A 14,802-nucleotide genomic window follows, 5' to 3' on the forward strand; every position below is an offset into this window, starting at 1 on the left:
TTTATTAGAATTTTATATTAATAAAAAAAATTTATATAATTTATATATTAATAAAAAATTTTTATATAATAAAAAAGTTTTCAAATTATTAAATTATGATTAATAAATTTAAAATATTTAATAATATTTTTCATAGATTAAATAATAACATATTTAATTTTACCGCCTAAATTCGTTATAAAAATAATTTAAAAATATAAAACGTAACAATTGAATTAGATGTATAAATTTAACTTCATCAGACATATAAGAGAAAGATTAAATTGTTATAACATAGTAAATTTTCAAGTTAAAAATTGTTCTACAATGAATTACCAATATATTTATATTATTTTTATGATTGGTATAATGTTTTGTTTAATAAAGGGGTGAGTTATTTTTAATAATAACACATATCAATATATTTTTTTTTATAAAAATCTAATTTTATTTCATGAAATAATATTGAATAAATGTTTGTTTATAAAAATTAAAGAATATTTATGACATATTAATTTTATCAAAAAAAATTATTTTTTATATTTATTTATTTTGATAAATTTTAATGGTATTTTAAAATTACTTTGTTACATTTTTAGCTTAATTGATTTTAATTCATAATATGTATACATTATGAACATATTACATGTTGAATATCTTAAATCTTTTACTTAATATTGTTTTTAAAATAATAGTATATTAAATATTAGTATAAAGTTATAAATTAATTATTAATAGTTATAATAGATAATAATAATAATTAATTATAATAATAATTAAAAATTTATGTTAACAATATAATTTTTTATTTCTTTTTTAATTTCCATTTCTTATTCATATTTATTATAACCTGTTTTTATCATCGTGTTATACAAGAAATTTGTAAAGATTTATTAATATGTAAGTTTTAATAATAATATTTAAATATTCTACTATTATATGTCGTAAAAAATATATTATTGTTTTACATACAATCTATATTTTAATATTTTTTTTTGCTAAATTTTGTTTGATATCAAAAATTTTTATATTTTTTTATATAAACATATTTAACAAATAAAGCTCAAAAAAAATACTAGTTCTATCATTTGTTTAAGGCAAAGTAACAATGATGGTTTAAAACATGAAAATTTAGAATATTTTAAAATTATAAAAAAAAAGTTTAATATTCTTACATATATCATTCATTCGCTGCAGTGACATAATTTAAAAATTATAATTTTTTATTTATTAATATAGAAATAACCATTTTGTTAATAGAATTTTAAATTTGAAATGAGAATTTAAAATTTTAATGAATTTTAATTTTCACAAAGATTGAAAACATTAAATTCATTTTAAAATTGTAATTTTTATATTATGTTGTTATTGCAGTAAATGAGCAATACAATAAAAATGTTTTCAAATAATCAAATTTATTTTTTATTTTTATAATTTATTAGGCATAAGGAAATACTTTTTGATTTTACAACTGTAGAAAATGTAGATAATTGGAAAGAAATATCTGATACTGTAAGAACAGTAGGAAAGTCAAAAGCTGTTTTAGTATTGCAAACAACACAAATTTTTCAATATGCTGTATTCTTTACTCTTTTGAATCCACAACTAAATGGTGCAGGTTTTGCAGGAATACGTACAATTACTAATTTAAATTTATCTAATTTTAAAAATGTTGAAATCAATTGTCGAGGACAAGGCAGCAATATATACTATAAAGTTGTTCTTAGACATAAAGGTCTTCATTCAAATAAAGATATAACATATGAACAATTTTTTACGGTAAATTTTAGTCACATTATTTTAAATTATTTCTAAAAACAATACAAAAAAATTATTAAATTATAATAAAATTTTCTGGATATATTTAAATTACACTATTATTAATTATTTAAAAAGTTTTAAATAAAAATAATTTCCAAATATATGTTAATTTAATATAAAAATCATATTAAATCACATTAGGCACCAATGTCAAATATTGATTTTTCAACTGTGATATTGCCTTTGAAAAATTTTAAACCATATTATCGTGGACGAGAAGTACCTGATGTAGAACCATTAGACACTGCAAATATTACAATGTTTGGTTTACAAATGTATGGTGGAGTTTATTTACCAATTAAACAAAAAGGTGTATCAGCATTAGAAGTAATAAATATATCAGCATCATAATTACTGTATGATATGAACAATATAAATATATAAGAAATTAAATTATTTCAATAATTTTATTAATTATTGATTTTGTCAATTATTTTAATTTATATTTTAAATAACAATTTGTAAAGGAAATAAAAAAATATACACGAATATGCGAAATTTATAAAATTATTTAATTATAGATGTATATATTTTAATCAAATATGTTAATTTCTCAATATTATTTATGTTAATTTGCATAAATGTAAATTAACAAGAATTTTTTAAATAAAAAATTTTTGAATAAAAAATGTGTTTCTTTTTTTGAATTTGTGTTTGAATAGAAACATTGTAATATATGGTTTTCTTTTAATTTTTTGAATATTCTTCTAATTAATTATTAATTATTTTATTAATGATAATTATTATTTTAAATTTATTACCAGTCATTTAAGTAACTTTCTTCAAGAACATTATATGATTTAAGATCGTGATTGAATCTGTAATAAAAACATACAACATACATGTATATATATATAAAATTTATAATATAATTATATATTATATATTATAATTATATTAATTTATAATATTTATAATATAATATATTAATATTAATATTAATTATATTAATATAAAAGTTATTTACTTACGTTTTAAATGCATCAACTATTTCCGGTACTTTCGATGGATGACATACAACAGTTGTTCTACATTCTTTTGGATCAAATAATGGTTTTAAGTATTGTGATGCTATACGATCCATATCTTCAATTGTTACTTCAGATACATGTTGTACCATTTGTTGAGTATAATCATGTGGTACATTTTTAAAATAAGACAATAATGATTGTTCTACTAAATCACCTACATTTTGTTCTTTTTCAATAATTTCAAATATTAAACAAGATTTTGCTGATTCAAAAAGTAATTTTTCCCATTTATTTTCAAAAATATGAATTTCCTATATTTAATTTAGTAAATAAATAATCCTATTTGTGTTTTAAATATCAAATATTTACTTAATTATAATTAAGCATACTTACTACAATTGATTTTGCTTCTTTATAAGCTGCTATAACATTTGTAGATTTATAAAGTGAAAAATATAATAGGCCATCATTTGGTTTAGGATAGATAGCATATCCATAAGATAGACCTTGACCTCTAATGAGTTTCCACATAGGACCCTTTTGTGATATTCATATTCAAATTAAATATTAAATATAATATAATTAAATATTATTAAATTATATTATATTAATTAAATTATATATTATATTTATTACATATTATATAATTATATTTCTTATATTTATATTCAATTATTATTTATTTACCTCTAATTGAGTTAAATATTTTATACAAACAAGTAAAGGAGCTAGATCTGGACTCTGGTAATCACTTATACATGGACAACACTGACATAAATAAGAAGATTCTATGCTACCTAATCCTGTAACGCACCCTCTAAATGGAATTTCATCTGGAGAATTTATCAGTGTAGAATCAGGAATGGCTTCAAGTCTGTATAATTATATATTTACGATTTATATGTAAATATTTATATGTAATTTGTAATTTAAATTGTTTTAAAAAACTAACTTAATCTTGCTTGATGTATCAAAAGTAGAAAAGTAAGTGTTCCATGGATTGTAAACATTTGGTACTTGAGCAGTTAATTTATCCACATTAGTTGCCATGTATAATACCATGTTTTTAGGTATTGTTAATAGTTCTCTAACTGATTCAATTTCAGATACAATTTCTTTTTGTCCTGTTTCATTATTCAAACGTTCTAGAACATTATTAAGGAATTTTTGTTGTCGTAACATACTAGATGTATAAGGATTGCTATCTAAAAATGCAAAATATTATTATTATTATTTACAATTATGTAACATATAATTCCTCGTAACATTCTTTTACCCTTATTATATATCAATCCTTTCATCAAATCATTTACTACTTTATTTCCTTGTCTCTTAACTTGAGCAACATCATTTACCATTTTTGCAGCTGTTATTTTCAATCTATCTGGAGTTAATTTAGTTTCATATAAAAGTTCTTTAATCCATTGTACACCTTTTTCATATTTTTCTATTTCAATCTAAAAATAACAGGTATTTAAAATTATTAAATAATTATAGAAAAACATTTATTTAATATAAAAAATTGTTACCTGAAGTATTAAAAGAGCACTGTAACTATATAATCCACATGAAAATTTCGAAGAATTAATTCCAATTCCAAGTGCAGTAGCATTGTTTGTAGTATCAGCTTCCAATTCAGCTACAATTTCTTCATACGGAATGAGTTGACCATTTCTCATTACTGGACATTCCATTATTATTTCCAGCAATAAAGGAATGTAAGGTTTATATTCTTTTTTGACATTTGAAGTATTCATAATAACAAACATCTGTAAAAGAAATATATATAATCAGTCAAAAGATATCAAATAATAAAAAAATAATGAATAGATAAAAAAATAATAAACATAATTATACATACATAAACAAAATTTGTATTAACATGATCCAAATATGTATAAAATGGCAATTTCGATACATCAAATCTAGAATGTTGTTTACTTGTTTCTGTTGTATAACTTTTAATGTAGTGGAAATTGATAAGATGAGTAGATGGTATAGGAACAGAACTCAATATTTCATCTGGTACTGGTATCTAAAAATATATTCATTAAAATGTTAAAAAAAATGAAATATATATTTATATATGCATGAATATAAAATTAAATACATTATTCTTAGCAATTGCTTCTTGTAATTTTCTTTCTTTCTCTTGAAGACCTTCTTTACCTAAATTTTCAATTTGTTTAGCAACACGAACTTTTTCTTTTTCAGTTAATTCATGTTTTTTTTCTAAACTGGGAATTCCTTTAACTATTACAAATGGAGGATCAATAAAATATGTTTTTAACAAATTTAACCAATAAGATTCAGGCTCAGTTTCTAATTTCCGAAAATCTTGTATTTCGTTCGTTCTTTGATCCAACTAAAATTATAGAAACAAATATCATTATTATAAAAATATTTTTGAATAAAATATTTTGTAATATATTCATTTAAAACTTACATCATCCTTAGAATTACCATAAAGTGCATATCCAAAAAGCATATGTGCAACAGAATCATGAGGTTCATTTTCTAAACAACTCAAAGTTTCAAGAATACGTCTATGAACAACTGTTTTCATTCGTTTCATATCAATTCCTTTTTCATACACATCATTCAATACTTTTAACAATTGATCTTTTATCAAAGGTATTTTTAATTTTGGTACACTTTCAAATTCAAGACATAGTTCAGATATTGTATATTTAGGATAAGAATAACCAACATTACTGGCATATGCATCATCAATTTCAACAAATTCTTTTTGCACTGGACTAACTGATGTATCTGTGAGATATTTTAAAAGTAATGTACAACCAATAAGATCATACATTTTATTATTAATAGAAGATCCTCTCCATGCAACATTCACTATTCCATTATCTTCATTATCACAAGGATAATATACATCTACATCAACAGTTTTAGTAAGAGGTGGTATAGGATTTTGCCAAGGTCTTTTAAAGAAACTTCTATTTCCCTAAAACATTTGTTACTTTTTGACTATGTTATACAAATAGTAAAAAATTTAAAATAAATTACAATGAATGAAATTTAATAACAAATAATTTTATATATACCTTTGCTATTATTTTCTTTTCTATGGTTTGTAATGCTTTAAATACATCTGCATGTTTTACTTGACCAGCGATTACTATTGTTAAATTCTCTGGTCTATAAAATTCTTGATGGTATTCTCTAATTTTTTCATTATTAGTACTTTCTCTTAAATTTTTTAGTGCTCCTGAAGAAATTATAATATTTTTCTTTTAAAAACAGTAATATATATTATTTAATATTTTCATTTTGAGATTGTAAAATTTTTAAGAAATTATATATTTTTACCTCCTACATTAGATTTATAACCACATCGTCCAGGAAAAAGTGCTCTTATCTGTTCCATGTATACCAAATATTCTCCTGTAGCTTCTTTCCCTTGCATTTCACAATAAACTACACCTGCATCTTCGCCTTCACCACTAACATGATGTATTTCAGTAAGAAAAGCTGCATCCTACAAAAATAAATTTTTTTTTTATTTTATTACTTTATAAATATTTTACATATATCTGTAAAATATATATGTAATGTAATGTAATTTTACATATATAATGTAAAATATTAAAAATTTATTATATATATTATATATTATACCGTAAGTAATGGATAAAGTATATGATCTAAATATATAGGCATTAAAGATAGAAATCCTTCACTTCCAGCAGTTATCATAGTATAAAAAGTAGAATCAATTTGTGTTGCAGCATTAGTACCAGATGCTAAACATCTATTGGCCAATAAGTCCAAAACACCTTTATATGGATAATCCTCACTACCCAGGAAAACAAGATGTTCCAATGTATGAGGTAGTCCATCATCATCATGTGCTTCAGTAGCTAAATCATGTATATATATAATAATATATCATAAATAAATATATTATATATATATATATATAAATATATTATATGTATATATATATAATATACATATATATAAATATATTATATATATAATATAAATATATACATATATTTATAAATATAAAATAATAATATAATATAAACACTATATTAAAATAATAAGAAATATAAAAACAAAAGAAATTACCAAGACAAAAGTAACCATTTACAACAGGTCCCTCAACGTCTGCAATACAAACAGTAATTCCAGTATCTCTGGATTTATAAATATGTACCGGTATTGTATCATTTGCTTTTATTGAATATATAAAGTCAAATGCTCCCATGTTTTCTCTTGGTGAATTGTCTACCGGCGCCATGTTATATCTCATTAAATTTCTGCTAACTTTAAAACTTTTTAAAAGCGATACCAATATTTAAATTTTTATATCTGAAGAAATGCAACTTACGTATAAAACAATCGACAAATTATTGAAATTATCAAGAGAGCATCAGAAGTCAAAGATGTACATATATTTCGAATAATACTTTAATTAAACTTCACTCTAGGATGTTTAAAATTTTGAATTCTTTTTATAATTTTTGACTAGTAGAATCAAAAAATATCAATCTTAACTATCGGAATTCATTAATTTAAAAATTGTATGTATGTTGCGTTTTTAAGCTATTTTATGGGTTACAAGATGCCATGTTGATCTTTTGCACAATCCTATTGGATAATAAAAGTATCTGTCGCGTCAAATTCGAATTTATTTTATTTTCAATTATTTATGTATTTATATGTATCTTCAAATTCATTTATGTATTTATATGTATCTTCAAATTCATACAGACAGATAGCGCTATAGTATTATTTGTTTTTTTTATCTATTTCTTTATTGCATATTCAAATATTTCATTGCATTGATACTAATACTGATTGTGAATTTAACCTAGATTCAGATGCAAAGTAAACAAAAAAGCAGGTGACAGTTATGGCAAGATATTCTAGTGAATCAGATTCAGATCATAATAGCAGATATCGACGAAGACGTAGTAGAAGATCTAGGTAAATAATTTAATCCTTTTCAAATTTAAGTGATATATAATATACACGCTTTATTTTATTTATACTTTATCATATTATTCTTATTTATTTATTTTTTTTCCGTATTTTACTTCGTTGATGTAAGTTTAAATATAAAAATATATTATAATTTCCATTAATATATTTAATATTACATTGACATGTAAAACTTTACAAGAAATATATTTATGATATCAAATTTTTCAGATCATCTACTTCAGATTCTAGTGATTCATCTCCTCATAGAAAAAGATCATCCAAACATTCAAAAACAAAACGTAGACATCGTTCACATTCGAGAAGCAGAGGCAGAGACAGAGATCACAATCAAAAGAATTATAAAAGTTCTAGAAACAGTAATTCAAAAGGAAGAGAAAGACATAGATATCATTCTAGGTCTAGATCTTCAGATTGTTCCAAAAGGAAAGCTAGATCTATTTCAAGAGAAAAATCTGGAAGTCGTTCAAGTAGTTCACAATCTAATGTGAAAACTATTGTATCTGAAAAAACTAAAAATGTTTTAATAAAAGGTAAAAATCATCATTATATTATATTAGATTATCTTTATTTATATAATTTATAATATCACATTAATATAATTTTATAATTAATCATATTAATCTAATATTGAATTATTTTCTATAGATGATTTTCCAATTGAACCTCGTTTTAAAGAAGGTGTATTAGAGGAAATTAATTCCGAAGGTTTTACACCCAAACAATTTTCATCTAATACAAAGGAAAAAAAGTTTAAAAATATTGTTATAGATATTAATGCAGATACTATACAAGTTCCAACAGTGGCTGAAATTCCTAATGGAACAGAGAGTATTTTTCATTCATCGGTAACATATTCATTTTTTTACTTTTATATACTTATATATACATATATAATAGATAATATAAATGAATATTATATATTTTATTTTCAAATGCTTTTCAGATAATGATCGATCAAGAAGCAAGATTTGATAAGTGGGTGAAAAAATTATATACTCTTAGACAAAAAGCTATAGCTGATTTAACACATTCAAATGTGACTTAATAGACGGATAATTTAATTTCGTTAAAATTGATCAATATAAATAAATGTTGTTAAAAAAAATGTATTTAATCATATAAGTTAAATTAAAAAAAAATAAATAAGATAAATATTTTATAATTATATTATATTTTACAACTCCTATTTTATAATTATTTTATAATATTTTATGAATCTTATAAATATACTTAAAATATTATTTTTTAGAATTTTTTTTTTTCTTTAATTTAATTTAATAAGAAACTATTTTTTTCTTTAATTTGAATATCAAAAACTTGAGTATTTAAAAATACTCTTGGTCTTATTTTATTCTTATTTTACTTTATACTTGTTAAATGCAATCAAGAAATGGCATTGATATTTATTTGTTGTCATATCGCATATGTTTCATTTGCGGCATTTTTGAAATTGCGTTGATTTCAATTTTTTATTCTATCTTTGTCTATTATTTGCTCTCTTTTTTTATACTGATTTTATGCAAAATTTATACATTCAAGAGATGGTACTTCAATATCCAATTTTCTTTATTGTTTTCTTTATTTAAAATAAAAATATATATAAAATATATCATGATACATAAAAATAATAATATGTATATATAATTAGATTATTACTATTACATATATATATATATATATATTATTTTATTTTATATATATATATATATATATATATATATATATATAATAAAATAATACGGTTCGAAATAAGCATTTGATTTATTATACGTGTATTTTCACGTATATTTTTGAAAGGAAATAAAATAGGAATCTTTATCAATCTGATAATTATATTACAAATAAGTGATTAATATAAAAATATTATTAATGTTATTATTATTCATTCGTATATATGAATAATTTTATAAGACATTTAAAATTAATCGTATACTTATATTATAAATTTTATGTTTACATAGCATGAAAGGTGTAAGTAAAAGACTGAACACATTATGGCCTACCGCAATTTTTATTTATGCGGACATTTCTTACTACAGCTACATTTTAAACATTGCTAAATATACATATAGTATGATAAATAATAATAAATATAAAATATATCTTAACAAACATTAAAGATTAGCATATATCTGGTAACGGTTATAAAGTTATAGATAAATCATGGAATATTTAAGGACAAATGCTTATTTCGAATATTATTTCGAAGAACAGAAATATTATAAGTAAATTGCAAATGTTAACATAATGCTAATAAATTAATTTATCATATGAGTTTTATCGTATATATCGAAAGAAAAAAAAAAGAAAAAGAAAAAAATTTGCATTTACTAAATCGAATAAACGATCTTGTTAGTATTATTATCATTTATATATATTCCATTATAAATGTATATATCGCGAAATTGTATATATCGCAAATAATATCTAACAGTATCATTTATTTTTAATTGTAAGAGAATTAACTTCGAGGTCTTTATGTATATCATACGAATAATTTTATACTAGGAAAGATACTGCGTCTGAAACAAACGAAGCATTACAATATTCGTTTTCAACGTTAAACGAATGATTTTTTTTATTTCTATCGTCGTTCAATTAAAAATATCCTAAAACGATCAAATACATTAGACATCGATATAAAAATTCGATTCGCCTAAAATTATTATCGTTCCCAATACAACTATGTTTCCACCGTTCCAGACAGAAACTATTCTGTGCGTTATAATAAACGTTGCCCCATGTATTCCTTTTTTGTAATACGCGCAATATATGTTGTTACACCTAGATAAATATTTAATATTGGTATCCTCCATTAGCTGCGGCATCGCCACCATTTCCAGATGGATATCCTCCATTACCATTGCCACCGTTGTTTCCGTTTCTATATCCACCATTCTCACCACCTGGTCTTGTAGATGGATATCCTCCTGTGAAATGAAATTACATTATTATATTTATGTAAATGTTGATACCGTTGCTAATAGAAAATGAAGATAGAGAATAAAAGATATATATATATATATATATATATATATGTATATACATACATATATATATATATATATATATATATATATATATATATATATGTATATACATACATATACATATTGATATTTTTTTTTTCTTTTTCAATAAAAAAATAAAATAACAACAAAATATTGGAAAAGTTTATATTACACTCGTTATAATCATGATATAGATTTAGATATAAACTAACTAACGTTAATGGTCAGAATTTTTACAGATACAGTTTAAATTATTTGTTTGGGTGAACAAGAATCGGGTAATATGATTAAATAAACGAATATTTTCAACAAGGAATATCTTAATTGACGATTAATTAAAATAGATATCGCATCTGATTACATACCATCACTAAAGTCAGATCCGCCGTTTGGCCTTCCCGATGAATAACCATTACCTCCTGGTCCACCACTTGGATATCCATTATCTCCACCATTACCTCCTGGTCCTCCAGATCCATATCCTTGAGAATTTGCTTCACCTTCGTATCTAATTTGAGGTTTAAATCCATCTTGATCAGCTTCGTATTCGACGATTTGTTTTCTACCATCGGGAAGCAGAACATTGAACTCTCCCTGTGCACGATCTCCATCTCTGCTTTCCGTATGGCCATAATCAGCTCCAGATTGCTCGTCTTTCACTTCATAAGAGAATTCGTATTTCGCAGGTTCCTAAAATTAGATATTGAAAAATATAAAAATAAGAATAAAACATATAAAAGTGATAAAAGACAAAGAGAATCGTTATTTTCATTTATATTATAACTTTTGTTAAAAATCGAAGATAAGATTGAAAATGATTTTTATGGTATAATGATTTATATTATATATAATCATTGAGAATAGGGACTCACGTTATTTTCATCTTGTCCATAACCTCCATTACCGTTGCCATTACCATTTGGACCACCGGATGGATAACCACCATTGTCTCCATTTGAGCCTCCAGAAGGATAACCACCGTTAGCACCACCATTTCCTGGTCCTCCCGAAGGATATCCACCATTGCCACCGTTTAATCCTCCGGAAGGATATCCATTACCACCATTATTTCCATTTCTGCCCGGTGCCCCATAAAGTCCCCCAAGTCTTCCTCCGTTTCTTTCAGGAGTACCATAGCTTCCCGATGGTCGTCCCCCATTTCCACCATTTCCACCATTTCCACCGTTTCTTCCTGGTGGTCCATAGAGGCCGGACGGACCTCCATTTCCACCATTAAAACCATTTCCATTTTCCGGAGGACCGTAACTGCTCGATGGACCGCCACCGAATCCATTTTTCCCATTGCTTCCACCGGTGAATCCATTTCCTCCACCAGGTGCTCCGTAACTGCTAGACGGTCTTCCCGCTCCATTTCCACCGTGTCCATTCGACGGAGGCCCATAAGAATTGGAAGGTTGACCACCACCGTAACCATTTCCTCTACCATTCCCATTCCCATTTCTTCCACCGTTTGTGCCAGGTCTTCCATTACCAGAACTATCGCCGTTGTAACCATTTCCACCAGTAGGTACTCCGTAACTGTTGGATATACCATTTCGACCGTTATCGCCTCCTCCGATCCCATTCTGCCCGTCGAAACCAGGTGGTCCGTATACGTTGGACGGTCCTCCGCCTCCTCCCCCATTACCATTCCCGCTAGGTGGCAGATACGAGTTGACCGGTGGTTCGGAACGTACCAAAGTGAGGGCTAAAACGAATACCGCTAATCCAATCTGCAAACGAAACGAACGAAATTTGAACGGATGGCTCGATCGAAACTTGCTTATCTCACGCGATTAGATGGATAGAAAGAGAAAAAAAAGTTGGAACCAAGAAAGGATTTTGAAACTCGGAAGAGATTAAACGGAATTTTTATATCAGGAAACGATTGTCCTGGCATTTCGAAACGGAATATCGTTTAATCGATACTCTTTTAGAGAATACTCGCTACGATCTACGATATGATGGATAAAATTTCTCTGATATTTCCGGACAATGTCGAATTTAGAATCAAAAGAATAATTCGCGTTGAGCAACATTGACGACGCAGAATAGCATTCCACGATGTACGAAACAATCCTCGCTACGCGCTTCGTTCTCCTCGATGCTTATATCAGTTGCAACAGATATAATTTCCCTCCTATCTCTCTGGATGCAAGTTTTCTCACCTTATACATGGCGAATGAATCGGTGTGTCTTTCCGTACAACAATAAATCTTGATCACCGACTTTTTCCCTCGTTTATCCTTGAGAAGGTGAGTCTCTGGATCACGCGAGGTGCTTCACCACCGCAAGCCTTTCGGATTCTATCTTTTCTGGCTATGCACACCTTCCGCCGTTGGATGGTGTCGAGGGAATGACAAAGTTTGGTTCTAATCCGCTTTATATATCCCAGGATTCATCCGTGTTTCTAGATCACGGTTTGGTACAAGCCGTAGGTATAGGATTTACAGCAAGGCACCGATGTAACTGTGTCACACGGTGGTGTTGAATCAGTCGGTGACGGTAGTGATGGTGAGCGAAGAAGAAGAGTGGGACCGTAGCAGCCACCTAGAGCCATGGATTCGTTCCATATTTCACGGGTTACGAATCCTATATCGTAACGCAATGCGGCGCATCATTAACTCGGAGCATCATCGCTCCTCTCATGCTCGATCCTCTCTCGCGCCGGATCGCGAGAGCGGGAACGAACAAGGATGCAGGACTCGGCAAGGATACGAACCTTCTAAGGATGCCAATTCGGATCGCTCGTCTTCGTTAACCGGCTTGATTAATACCTCTCCTCTGCTATATTCGAATTGGAAACTTTCACGAAATTGTTCGACGCTTTGCCGATTCTTCCATCGAACAACAACCCGGCGAATGAGACATTAAGCAATGGTTAAGCGAGCGAGTGTACTAATTACGAAGGTAACTATCTAATTAAGAGGCAGAACGCGTTGTTTAACGCGTGGTAAGGAACGATGATTGATCGGACGGTTTTGCTCGTTGATTAATTATCCGGTAAATTCGAATCTTTTTTTCCAAGCGTCCAAGCATGAAGCTGAGGTATCGAAGTTGGGGTGCAACCGCGTCCTCGCGTATAAATTGCGTTTCGATTATGCAACATGGAACGAAACATCTTCTTAATATATACTCGTTACGTGTATAATGATATTATTCGTATATCCATGATATATCGCGATAAGTATTCGCGAAAAATTGATATAATTATAAACAGTATAAATCCGAGATACTCTCTCGTGACTCGTAAAAAGCGGTTTTTTTTGACTTATCTTTTTGTCTCGAGGATAAAATGAGAATTTAATCGATGACGAAACTTGAACAGTCGAGAATTTTGGGAACAATTTTGTCAATTTCTCCTTCGGGTATTCGAACGCGTCGCGTTCTTCGCGATCATCAATCTAATTTCGCAATCGATAGATAAGTAACCTCCGATGGATTTGATACAGACCAATTTTTACATCGCGTAATAATACACTTTCCTCCTACTTTCGATTTCGCAATCGAACGGATTGCCATAACAGGTTGGTCCATTAACGTTCGCTTTACGTTTTGCATCATTTTTTTTTTTTTTTTTTTTTACACTGATGAGCTATTACTTTTACCGCTCGATCAAGCATTTAGATCGTCGAGATAAAATTAATCGCGATAAATATAACAACCGATAAAGGAAAAAATCAATTTTATATCGTTTAAAACCGTTTTCGTTAAATTTTTCGCTTCGGATCATAGTTCTGAAAAAATGTGGAGAGAACTCAATAAACGAGTAATAGATTTTACTCGCATGTTGGATTCAATCGTGTAAAATTTATACACGATAATACGTTATATATTCTTCAAGTTTGTTTCTTCGTTTTCACAAATGGGTTTGACAAGATCTTTAGGTCTTTTTTTTTATGATCGAGAAGAAGAAACGAGGAAAAAAAAAAAGAAGAACCATCTATGTGCACGAAATGATATAACGAAAGATTGTATAAAAAGTTAGATTCGCGTAATTCATCGCGTAGGGAAAACTTGAAAAGGAGAGATGGCAATTAAACCTA

The 14,802-nt window shown here is 26.6% G+C and overlaps 4 protein-coding genes across 10 annotated transcripts; 2 read left to right on the forward strand and 2 right to left on the reverse strand.

Moving 5' to 3' along the window:
• Positions 1–217: 217 nt before the first annotated feature.
• Positions 218–2,196, forward strand: LOC100577823. 2 transcript variants are annotated; one of them, XM_016916993.2, is made up of 3 exons: positions 218–368; positions 1,422–1,758; positions 1,942–2,196. In XM_016916993.2, exons 1-3 carry the CDS (start codon positions 220–222, stop codon positions 2,149–2,151), a joined length of 696 nt encoding a protein of 231 aa, XP_016772482.2. In that variant the 5' UTR covers positions 218–219; the 3' UTR covers positions 2,152–2,196. The 2 variants fall into 2 exon arrangements, with proteins under 2 accessions (XP_016772482.2, XP_006563166.1); XM_006563103.3 differs by lacking the exon at positions 218–368 and adding an exon at positions 758–879.
• On the reverse strand, positions 1,772–7,395 carry LOC411714 (uncharacterized protein C05D11.1). Of its 4 annotated transcripts, none has more exons than XM_006563104.3 (16): positions 7,129–7,395; positions 6,867–7,064; positions 6,411–6,652; positions 6,102–6,270; positions 5,837–6,000; positions 5,218–5,736; positions 4,882–5,136; positions 4,633–4,806; positions 4,301–4,540; positions 4,048–4,228; positions 3,724–3,976; positions 3,459–3,645; positions 3,165–3,308; positions 2,772–3,082; positions 2,562–2,618; positions 1,918–2,044 (listed from the first exon to the last, which is right to left on the reverse strand). In XM_006563104.3, the coding sequence occupies exons 2-16, from the start codon at positions 7,048–7,050 to the stop codon at positions 2,038–2,040; spliced, it is 3,087 nt and encodes a 1,028-aa protein (XP_006563167.1). In that variant the 5' UTR covers positions 7,051–7,064; positions 7,129–7,395; the 3' UTR covers positions 1,918–2,037. The 4 variants fall into 4 exon arrangements, with proteins under 4 accessions (XP_026301520.1, XP_006563167.1, XP_006563168.1 ...); XM_006563105.3 differs by having other exon boundaries at positions 6,867–7,057; positions 7,129–7,387; XM_026445735.1 differs by lacking the exon at positions 1,918–2,044 and adding an exon at positions 1,772–1,790 and having other exon boundaries at positions 6,867–7,144.
• LOC725587 (serine/arginine repetitive matrix protein 5) lies at positions 7,048–8,858 on the forward strand. 3 transcript variants are annotated; one of them, XM_006563106.3, is made up of 5 exons: positions 7,048–7,185; positions 7,616–7,727; positions 7,953–8,275; positions 8,391–8,590; positions 8,689–8,858. In XM_006563106.3, exons 2-5 carry the CDS (start codon positions 7,654–7,656, stop codon positions 8,788–8,790), a joined length of 699 nt encoding a protein of 232 aa, XP_006563169.1. In that variant the 5' UTR covers positions 7,048–7,185; positions 7,616–7,653; the 3' UTR covers positions 8,791–8,858. The 3 variants fall into 3 exon arrangements, with proteins under 3 accessions (XP_006563169.1, XP_006563172.1, XP_016772480.1); XM_006563109.3 differs by lacking the exon at positions 7,048–7,185 and adding an exon at positions 7,412–7,526; XM_016916991.2 differs by lacking the exon at positions 7,048–7,185 and having other exon boundaries at positions 7,431–7,727.
• Positions 8,859–10,176: 1,318 nt separating this feature from the next.
• On the reverse strand, positions 10,177–13,122 carry LOC409176 (pro-resilin). The gene is made up of 4 exons (XM_006563102.3): positions 12,925–13,122; positions 11,629–12,489; positions 11,122–11,446; positions 10,177–10,675 (listed from the first exon to the last, which is right to left on the reverse strand). Exons 1-4 carry the CDS (start codon positions 12,931–12,933, stop codon positions 10,542–10,544), a joined length of 1,329 nt encoding a protein of 442 aa, XP_006563165.2. The 5' UTR covers positions 12,934–13,122; the 3' UTR covers positions 10,177–10,541.
• Positions 13,123–14,802: the final 1,680 nt, after the last annotated feature.

This window comes from Apis mellifera, linkage group LG16, assembly GCF_003254395.2.
Source record: "Apis mellifera strain DH4 linkage group LG16, Amel_HAv3.1, whole genome shotgun sequence".
NCBI lineage: Eukaryota > Metazoa > Arthropoda > Insecta > Hymenoptera > Apidae > Apis > Apis mellifera.

Bases quoted from the DNA above. Each gene is read 5' to 3' on its own strand.
- LOC100577823 (XM_016916993.2), top strand. From the start codon at position 220: ATGTATAAATTTAACTTCATCAGACATATAAGAGAAAGATTAAATTGT. The intron at 369-1,421 runs GTGAGTTATTTT...ATAATTTATTAG, and splicing joins ATGTTTTGTTTAATAAAGGG to GCATAAGGAAATACTTTTTG. The intron at 1,759-1,941 runs GTAAATTTTAGT...AAATCACATTAG, and splicing joins CATATGAACAATTTTTTACG to GCACCAATGTCAAATATTGA.
- LOC411714 (XM_006563104.3), bottom strand. From the start codon at position 7,050: ATGAGATATAACATGGCGCCGGTAGACAATTCACCAAGAGAAAACATG. The intron at 3,977-4,047 runs GTAAAAGAATGT...TTGCATTTTTAG, and splicing joins AGGATTGATATATAATAAGG to ATAGCAATCCTTATACATCT. The intron at 3,083-3,164 runs GTAAGTATGCTT...AATTAAATATAG, and splicing joins AAGAAGCAAAATCAATTGTA to GAAATTCATATTTTTGAAAA.
- LOC725587 (XM_006563106.3), top strand. From the start codon at position 7,654: ATGGCAAGATATTCTAGTGAATCAGATTCAGATCATAATAGCAGATAT. The intron at 7,728-7,952 runs GTAAATAATTTA...CAAATTTTTCAG, and splicing joins AGACGTAGTAGAAGATCTAG to ATCATCTACTTCAGATTCTA. The intron at 8,591-8,688 runs GTAACATATTCA...AATGCTTTTCAG, and splicing joins AGAGTATTTTTCATTCATCG to ATAATGATCGATCAAGAAGC.
- LOC409176 (XM_006563102.3), bottom strand. The intron at 11,447-11,628 runs GTGAGTCCCTAT...ATCTAATTTTAG, and splicing joins ATGGACAAGATGAAAATAAC to GAACCTGCGAAATACGAATT. The intron at 10,676-11,121 runs GTATGTAATCAG...TTCATTTCACAG, and splicing joins CGGATCTGACTTTAGTGATG to GAGGATATCCATCTACAAGA.